The 9,870-nt window shown below is 40.1% G+C and overlaps 2 protein-coding genes across 2 annotated transcripts; one reads left to right on the top strand and one right to left on the bottom strand.

The window, feature by feature from the left end:
• The first annotated feature begins 598 nt into the window (after positions 1-598).
• smdt1b (single-pass membrane protein with aspartate-rich tail 1b) lies at positions 599-2,607 on the top strand. The gene is made up of 3 exons (XM_046411868.1): positions 599-799; positions 2,048-2,206; positions 2,375-2,607. Exons 1-2 carry the CDS (start codon positions 620-622, stop codon positions 2,183-2,185), a joined length of 318 nt encoding a protein of 105 aa, XP_046267824.1. The 5' UTR covers positions 599-619; the 3' UTR covers positions 2,186-2,206; positions 2,375-2,607.
• Positions 2,597-9,439, bottom strand: LOC124071291 (myosin phosphatase Rho-interacting protein-like). Its single transcript, XM_046411846.1, has 14 exons — positions 9,291-9,439; positions 8,857-9,010; positions 8,707-8,784; positions 7,621-7,653; positions 7,343-7,411; positions 7,053-7,142; positions 6,758-6,852; positions 5,300-5,942; positions 4,918-5,152; positions 4,544-4,655; positions 4,231-4,390; positions 3,962-4,075; positions 3,152-3,238; positions 2,597-2,973 (listed from the first exon to the last, which is right to left on the bottom strand). The coding sequence occupies exons 1-14, from the start codon at positions 9,422-9,424 to the stop codon at positions 2,827-2,829; spliced, it is 2,151 nt and encodes a 716-aa protein (XP_046267802.1). The 5' UTR covers positions 9,425-9,439; the 3' UTR covers positions 2,597-2,826.
• Between the last annotated feature and the right edge of the window lie 431 nt (positions 9,440-9,870).

The raw sequence follows: 9,870 nt of genomic DNA, 5'->3' as shown, positions 1-9,870 counted from the left end.
ATCAAAAGCTGGACGTTCCAGTCATCTATCCGTTACTTTTTAGTTGTCTATGTCAACAGTTTATCCATTACTTGAAACAAACTTTTGACTATTCATTCATACTTTTTATTAGTTATCCTCTCATTCTCTTTTTATCTATTTACTTTCTTCTGCTCGTTTGCGAACTAGTTTTCACACACTCTTAACTGCATAAACGCATAGCTTTCAGCATTTTATTGAATAATTCATTGAATTGAATTGAATCCATGCCTTGTGCAGCGCTTGCACTGTTTTTCACGGTTTTATTTTGTCGTAACTTCAGTTGCACCTCTTTGTTGAAAATAAAGTTTTTTTCAAAAAGCATTTTTGTTTTTAATTTGTTGAAAATTAAATAAGATGGCCACTGGCCACGTACATTGGAATGAAAAAGTCAGCTGTCACAAATACGCATTATCTTATTATTACTTTTATTTTTCCATTTATACACCTATGCAAATTCAAGACACTGACTTTAATTTTCAGTATATACCGTAACGGATTAATGCAGCGTCATTGGTGTTCTTTTTTTTAACTGTCAAAGGTCAAGACACGCCCATAAAAGGCATGCCAGGTCCACCCAGAAATACGCCCCGCCCTTCCTATGACAATATTAGAAAAAATGGCGACGAGTCTACTGCGGCTTCCACTGCGGCTCTCCCCGAAAAATATGGGGATAATGAGCCGTAACACCGGCTTGAAAACAACAAACATATCCAGGGCAACTCAAAGCAGGACCGCAGTATCAACGCCGTCGGGGGCAATCTTACCAAGACCGGATAAAGTGAGTTTTATTCTGCCTTGGTTACCGAGTGAAAACTGACAAGAAAAATGAGTGACAGTGTAGGCGGGACTTATTTCTGCATTGACACCAGCTCTGGCGAATAGTAAAGCAGGATACCTGCTGGGGTTAGTCAAGTCGGCCAATAAGCGTATGTTTACACAAATGCAGAGGAACTTTCAGGAAGTCATTACCTTCTGCTTTAGCCAGGCGTTCCTGATTAAAACGGACATTTACTTAAGCAACAGAAATAATGTATAATTTGATTTTGATGTATTGTTTTTGTTTGACCATGAACAGTTTGATCTAAATATTTCGTTTAAAGTTTGTTTTGTTATTATTATTATTGTTGTTATCTGTGGGACTCTACCGAGAACAAACGGATTTAAATCATTTTCCTCTCTAATTTACTTTTCTCGCTCAAATCAGTATAAGTGGAACAAATTAGAAAAATCGCTCTGAAGGCCATAATCAGTAAGTTGTCCAAAACAATCAAAGATTAACCTGCAGTAAGGCAAAAAATGAGCTGACAGGACCCTATTAAACCACTGTCCTCCCACCCTCTCTGCAAACCTTTCTATCTTTGTCTGCAAGAATACTATCATGTCCAATATATGTTGTGGGCAATTTAACAAATCACATTAATGTACTGAGATAATGAAGACTTTTAAACTGGATTCTGACAGAGGGGACCGGTAAAAAATACGCCAAAAAATAGAGCCCTGGGTTAGTAATTAGGTAGTAAGCCAGGACTCACCATAATGCCCTAAATATGTGAGAAGATACTGCACTTTAATTCAAAGCTTGCCCTATAAAAATATGTTGATATGATAGGAGAGTCAGTTTTTTTCCTACATTTCTGTAACTGCAGTAGAAATTCCTTGGCATTACAGTCTGCTGCTGACAGGTTTGGGTTTTGTTACATTCAGTGTCCACTGGATCCAGTTGTGTTGTGCCTGCTGGAGAAGATCTGCCGCCATTCAAGGCAAAATCCACCAACCTTTATAAGCAGAACATCTTTTCTCCTCTTTGCTGTATTAAATTGGAAGATTGGGTTTTTGTATTTCACTTCTTGAGAAATTGTTGCCCAAAGTGCAGCAAATCTGGACAAAAATATCCTGAAGCAGACTGAGGGTGATGGGGGTGATAACACTGTTGGTAATCTAAACAGTTCAGATTACTCCCCTCCCCTGAATGAACTCTGAATTTTTCATGTCATTTGATTACTCCTCACGTTTTTGTGTTTTCCAGACACCATTTGGTCTCATCCGCATGACAGCAGTGGTGGTGCCTTTCCTGTATGTCGGAACTCTGATCAGCAAGAACTTTGCTGCTCTCTTGGAGGAGCATGACATCTTTGTCCCTGAGGACGACGATGATGATGACTGAGCTAAGTTCAGCAAATAAATGGTAAAGTCAAAGTGTACATAAGTTACGCCTTATTTGCTTGGACCTTTTTTTTCTGCAGTCATTTCCATGTGTAAAGGGTGTGTCAGGGTGTAGGTTGTGACATGTCTGTAATGGCAAGAACTGGTAAAAGAATATAGCTGATAACAATTTTCAAAATCACCTCCACAGGGTGCATACCAGCCAGCACAAGGAAGATTAGGAAGATGGGATCTCCAAGTATCTCGTTTACCTCCACCCATCTTCTTCTTCTCTCCTGTTTATGTTTTTTTTTTTTTTTTTTACTAAATTCATTTTTTTGAAATGTCATATCATGTGAGGCTATCAGAACTGCTAGTTATGCCTTCACTCTTGTTTGCATGTTTGTGTCTATCACTCAATAAACAGAGTCAATTACACATGGATAAACACTTGTTGTTATTGAATCTTCACAGTTTTTGCATGGTGGTTTCCAAGTACACAGTAGTTGCCACATTTAATTGCATTCTCTCTCTTCCAAGCCATGTCCAGTCAATACAGCACATCTTGTTGTTGTTCTGTAATGATGTTATTATATTTTGTAAACATTTTACATTGGCTTGCTCTCTTTGTTCTTCAAGGTTAGTTTCTAAGAGTTTTGTTGGTCAGGTTTGCCCCGCTCCTTCCTGCAGGGCGGCGTTGGCCAGTCTCAAGTGTTCATTGAGGGATCCCATCTCCAACTGGCGACGACCCTTCATGTCACTCAGCTCTACGTAGGCCTCCTTATAACGCTCATAAGCTGCTTCTTTCTCCTAGAGAAGCGTTTGAAACAAATATGGAAAATATATTAAAGTCAAGCAGTTGTACATTTAAAAAATAAAGATAAATATAATTATATATTTTTTTAAAGTCTTAAATATACAGTAGTACAGTATAAAGTATTATATTTGATCATTGTATAATTCATGAAGTCAGGTAAGAAAAACATACCTTGGTAAGAGATTGCATTTCATTCTGTAGACAGCTGATTTCTTTTTTAAGATACTGCATCTCATGGTCCTTTGCTCTTAGTAATGTCTGAAAGACAAAATGCGTAATCTTGCTTTTATCACTTCAAAATATTTAAAATGTTCATATTTATATGTATGGAAAGTCATTATGTAGGGACTGTCTGCACAACAAATACTTTTGAAACTTTTTCTGGTAATACTTTGACTGCAGGACTGTTGAACAGGGTATTTTTGCATTGGTGTATGACTATTTTCACTTAATTAAAAAAAAAAAGTGAAAAAAAAAAAAACACACCTCTTCCATCACTGGTGCAGAATATCAGAAAGTCTAGCCACAAAACCTCCCAGTGCAGCACAAGTGCTGTGTTTACCAAAACATGTACTGCGATTCAGACAGTAGGTGGCAGTATGTGCTGGGTGGAATGACTGACCACAGATGCCCAATACAAATGAGGCCACCAAAAAAACATCAGCGGGTGACGATGTTGCAACAGGGAGCCATTACTGGGGATATGGGACAAAACAGTAAAATTGCGTCAATCAATTTATTTTATTAAAGTGGGCTCAGTCTCCCACAGCACATACGTCAGATGTTGTTTTCTGCTTCCCCATGAGGACAGCAATTTCAACATTTGCCCTTCAAACCCAAGTTATTATTTCAGGTGCAATAAATGAAACTGGGTTGGGATGCAGTGAGAGGTTAAGGTGTTTTAGTATCACCTACTTTCACAAGATGAGATTGCGTAGGATCTAATTTTGTCACAAGCACTGAACTTATTACTATCAATACCTCCATTTCTGACGCAGAGTGCTCAGTGGTGCCAAGAGATGCAACGTCTGACCTCTGCCCGGTGATGAAAAAACGCATGCGGCTGATCTCTTCTGCCAATTTGGCCTTAAGCTCCTGCAAGAGATTGTTAGCACAAATAATCATGTGCAGAAAAATTGTGATTCACTGGTAGCATGCCTATTAATGCAGAGACAGAATTTGATAAAAGTTATTTGAACAATGCATAGGAGGGTGCTGCATTAAAAGTGAAATCAGGCATGCGTATAAACCTGGTTCTCTCTTCTGAGCTGCTCCAGCTCTCTCTCCTTGCAACTGAGGTCCACTTCTCGCCCCTTGCTGCTCTGCTCAGTGTGGCTCAGCTGCAGGCACTTCTGAGAGTAGCGCTCAGACAGCACTTCTAACTCACTGTGTAAGATGTCCGCCTGGGGCCTGACAAGCACAAACACACAAGTTATGGAGTAAATTATGATGCACTATCATGCGAGGGGTCATGGTCGAGTGCAGAACATCTGAAGCCTGCAGCAGGAGCCTGCGAGATGGAGAACGCTCTGCATGATAACAGAGTGACTCTTACTAACTTACATGTGGCCTCTGTATGAAGTATCCACGTGTGCAGCTCCTCCAGCTAACCTCCTGGCCTTCTCCACCTCTCTGCGCAGCTCCTCTCTGTGAGCTGCTCTCAGTGCCTCCATAGCTTTCATTGACAGTTAGTTAATTAGTTATTTGAACCGTCTATGCCTTCCCCACACAGCAATTGAAAGAACACAAGACAATTGAATGTGAGCAGGTATCAATAAAGTAGCATGAGGAAACAACAAGATTTTAAGTTATAAACATATAAAGCTGGGTGCAGCATCTATTTAGCAGTAGATGCTTAAGGAGGCAATGTGTTCATTTGTGTCAAACTGTCTCTGCTGAGTCATCGTAGCTTGGTAAAGCTCTACTTTCTGCTTTACCCTTAGCAGCGGCCTGGCTCTCCTTCTGCAGCATCCTGTCTCTCTGTTCCTCCAGCTCCCTGATCTCCCTCGCATGTTTCTCCTGCAACTCCTGCAGTGCCTTCTGATGGGCTGCCTCCATGGCTTCTAGTTTGGCCCGACAGGGGGCCGCAGGGCCACACGGGCTGTGCACCTCTAGGCCCATGGCTGCACGTTCCCTCTTAATGCTCTCCACTTGCTTTCGAAGAGAGAGGGCCTGGGAGATGGAGGGAGGGAGGGAGGGAGGTAAGGTAGGAGGGATCACTTCTGGATATTAACATAATTTCTTTGCACTGAAAACACTTGAGAGGAATACCATTGTTTTTCTTTTATTTAATGAAGTTACTGTAAGTTCTGTTCTTACCTCCTTTTGAAGTACCTCAGCTGTATGTGTTTCAATTGCTTGGGCTGCATTTATGGATGGAAGAGCCCCCTCTGAACTCGATATATCAGTTTCTGAGACAGTGACAGACTGTTCGGCCTCTTCGGCTCTTGACTGATAATTCTGGGAGCTAAGAAGAGACTGTGATGCCTGTGGGGTGCTTGACTGATGAGCCTGCACTCCAATGAAAGACTGTGCACTCATGTCCCTAAATGACAGCTTCTCGAATTCTGCCCACTTCTCGCTGACCTCTGAGTCCATGGTCTCAATGACAGGGACAGGCACACTCCCCCTTTTCAGCTCCATCGAGTCCCACCTGCTGCCCATCGCACTTAAAGAGACCCCCCCCTCAAACCACTTGTTCCTCTCCTCCAATCGCTTCGCTTGCTCGCGGTCCCAGCCCTCCCCTTCTTCCCTCTGACTGGCTGGAGACAAGTCTGCATCCAGATCCCCGTCTACAGTTTGGAGGTGGTGGTCGGCCTGATGTGAGTTTGTAGCTGTGATGGTGGAGGTTGAAGTTGTGGGTTCATAGCCGGAGTCCTCACAGGTGAACCGAGCATGGGGTTGGCATGACGACGGTCTGAGGGAGAGGGGGTTCTCTTTCTCGCTGCTGCTGTCTGATTGGCTGAGGTCAGGATGAGGGAAAGACAGGAGGGTAGTGTTACACATCAGAAGAAAGATGATAGAGGGGGTTCACTGCAGACAGACCACCCAATCACATCACCTGCATTACTTCACAATGCTCAGGAATTTTCATGTCAATAGAAAGCCAGCTTTTTGAAATAAATTGAAGATTTTTGCACATTCGGCTAAAAAATCTGTATGTGAATATATTTGATATTTCTACACTGTTTTGATTATCATGATTTTATATTGTTTTGTTTGCAGATCAATTTAAAATTGCTTCCTCAGGGAGAAATAAAGGATTTTTGATTTGAACCAAAATGTAATTAATATAATACAAAAATGTGAGAAAATGCCAAACAAGTCATTTTATAGGCTTAGCATCACTGAGATGTTGTTTTCGATGTTTATGTCCTTATTGTAGCGTACAGTGGTCTCCCAGTCGGTGGTGATTGTATGTAAGTGCATTTTCTCCAGTATTCTTAATTTGTGTGTTTTTTACCATTCAAGCTTTAGTTACTAGTTACTTTACAAATTAAGATTTTGCATACAAAAGAAACAGTATGACGACTTTTTAAAGTACGATATATTATTATTAATATATCTAACAGTGTATAAAATTCTTAAAATTAGCTCCAAATCAACCAACTAAACAATAATCAGCTTTCAAAAAACTCTCATTGGCCATTTATCTGCAATGAATACTTAAATACATACAACACAATTTTCATACACATTTTGCTTATGATCCATTTGTGCTTTAACTGACATAAAGGATCTGAATATTTTCTGCACCACTGAGCAAGTCAGACTCACTGCGTGTTGTTCTGGATCGCCTGCTTTAGTAATTTCACCCAGTTTCGTCGTATTCTGGAGGTCATGGCAGAGAGAGTGAACACTGCTCTCTTTGTCTGGAGGAGATCAAAACATGCGCGCGCACACACACACACACACACACACACACACACACACACACACACACACACACACACACACTGTTAAACAGGAAGCAGCCAAACATGTAATTGATATGGCAATGGGGGAAGGTTGACTGTCCATCTGCTTGGTGGTATATTGCACAACACTATACACAAGTACAATAAATACATACTTGTATTTGGAGCCCATAGTTCCTCTCTACATCACAGTCTGACACATTCACACACGATGTCAGGTCAATCTCTCCATCCAGATCATCTGACTGCATGACATCAGGAGGAACTCAAGTTTAGTCGAGTCATGTTTGCAACCCCAACACCAAAGCAGAATTGAATCATTTTTGGAAAACCGATTAGATGTTACATGTTATAATGGCAACACCTGTAAAAATGACTGTTTATAGATCAGGATGTCATAAATGTTCTTATAAATCAGAAATTATTGTGACTTATCAGATCCTACCTCCTCGGCCTCTGAGCCTCTGTAGTACCTCAGCCAAGTATCACCAAGAACGAACCAATGTTTAGTCCACTGAACACAGAGAACAAGAACATTCATTTATATAGCAGAACATTAACACATTATTTCATTATTGTAGTATGTTGACTTCTTTATAAAGAGTTCTTCTTGGTGTTTAGTACCGTCTGCCAGAGTGTGAGACTGTGGTTATAACATGAATTAGAATAGAAATTAAATAAATAAATATACATCACAAGAACAGTTTGAAAACATCTGTTTACCTTGCCGTGTTCATCCAGTCTGGACATCCATCCCTTCAAGCAGCAATACCTACAATGAAAGCATTAAGAGATAGCTCTTTGAGAGCATGTCTCACACTTCATTGTGAAACCACAGGAAACGGAAACTGTCAGAAGCAGTTTGTGAGATAGCTACATCGGTTTGAATGTACACAGAGATACAGGCAAAACTTACAAGCATGAAAAATGGGAAGTAAACTACTACTAATATACTACAGTGCGGAACATTAAAAAAAGGAAGTGCTGCAGTTTTTGCAAAATGTGATTGTCACTGTTTAATGAGTGAGAAATGGGAAGAGAAAGAGAAACTGATAAACCATTATTAGACTGACATGAAAGCAAGCGGGTGCTATTAAGGAATGCCAAAATACAACTTTTTTCTTTTTTATCTTTTTATTTTTCTGACTGTCTATTTGTTATTATGGTACACTGTGTATATATGTATGTATATGTATGTATGTGCATTTTTCCATTTCCGTCTGTTTGATGTAGTTTGGTTATGTTTGTGAATTGTCCTGCCAATAAAAAAAGACCAAATAGGAACGTCAGCACAAAATAACATTAGAACACTTACCGTCCATGCACCATATCATCCAGTATATATTATGAGGAGAGAAAGAAAGAGACATTGAGAGAGATGAACTTGCCTGATGTGAAATGAAATGAGGAAGTCACAAATGTGAGCTCACACTTAGTTCTGATTAATATGAATGGAAATGTTACTTCAGGGTTTAATGTTCCATTTTGTGATCATATCTCCCTCTTTGTTTTCTGACTCAGCTGTCCTAAGCGTAACACTGCAGAACTGACACTACAGGATACAGTGGGTTGAACCACCTAGAATCTAATAATAAAGATGATAAATCCCATGTACATGCTGCCCTAAAACATAAGAGTGCTAACTAATGGATTTTTTTCCTGGCAAGGTGCTTCTGTGAGAGGGGCACCTGAGGAAAAACAGCTGAAATAAATATCAGGGAGCTGCAGAGTGAATGCATGAATGACCCATTTTCCTTAAAACACTTGTGTGATTTGTACAGAGGCAGGAAGTCGAGGGACCTTGCTTACCTGTGTCTGCGGCCGATCAGGAGGAACTTGTTCCTTTGCTTTTGACAATCTGTGTTTTCCACTTTGATTATCTGCACTCTGCAGGAATAAAGGATTAACGTTCTATTTTTTTCCACATGGATTTCATTGTCTGCAGTTATTGCATCGTACCTGTATATGAAGAGACGAGGCTGACTGCCTTCGAGATGATCGACCATTCTCAGAGTCACGGCATTTCTCCCGTCTGTCTCTCCCCCTCTCTCTGCCTCTCCCCCTGTCATCAGACTCAAGCCTGGAACTGTAGATGTCTATCTCATCTTGATACCTTCAAAGACAAATTAAAGTGCAGAGAAAGCGTAAAGAGGAAACCTTTGACAAATCCGTAAACAATTAAAAACACAAAAATAGACACAATTTACATCCTTTTTCTGAACTTTAATATACCTCTGCAAAGGCTTTAAAAACATTCCTGTTTTCTATCTTACTAAGCTGCCAAATGAACACTTTAAATAAAAGCATAAACTAGGAAAGCAGGATGGATGCAGGCTTGTAGGATTTGTGTTCTGGTTATCCAAGCATGCAGTACCATAAACGGTACAACCAACCTGTAAGTCCTTAGCCTCTGATCCCTGCATGGGCTGGGACTCTGATTCCTCCACCTCAGCCCTGGACACTCTTCCTCTGATTCCAGCTGGATCTTTGGGATATCAGCAAGAACAATGTAGTCATCCATGGTCATCCCCACCTACAATTCATAAAGATTTATTAAGTTATGAGTGGTATAGAAGTTGTCACAAAAAGTAACAAGATTAAAAGCCTACAGCTAGTAGTTCTAAAAGGCTGCCCTTTACATGAGCTGAATGCTAAGGTTAACAGGTTCTCAACACGATCTGTATGGTTGACAATGCTAATGCTACCATGCTGAGGTTTGCTACTTAGCACCAAAGATGAAGTACAGCTGAGATTTTTGGGAATGCCATTATTTCAAATTAAAACATTTGTAGTAGACATATTCAAATTTTAAGTAAGTAAGGGAAAAATAAGAGGATCACAAAAGTATTGCAATATATACATACCAATGAAACATTTCACTCTAAACCAGTAAAACTCATGGTCAAGAGATCACCAAAATGACCAAAGGACCATGCATGTTTGTCATAAATTTCATGGCAATCTATTTAATAA

The sequence above is a fragment of the Scatophagus argus genome, chromosome 2 (genome assembly GCF_020382885.2).
Source record: "Scatophagus argus isolate fScaArg1 chromosome 2, fScaArg1.pri, whole genome shotgun sequence".
In the NCBI taxonomy this organism is placed as follows: domain Eukaryota; kingdom Metazoa; phylum Chordata; class Actinopteri; family Scatophagidae; genus Scatophagus; species Scatophagus argus.
This window is presented reverse-complemented; position numbering and strand designations above follow the sequence as displayed.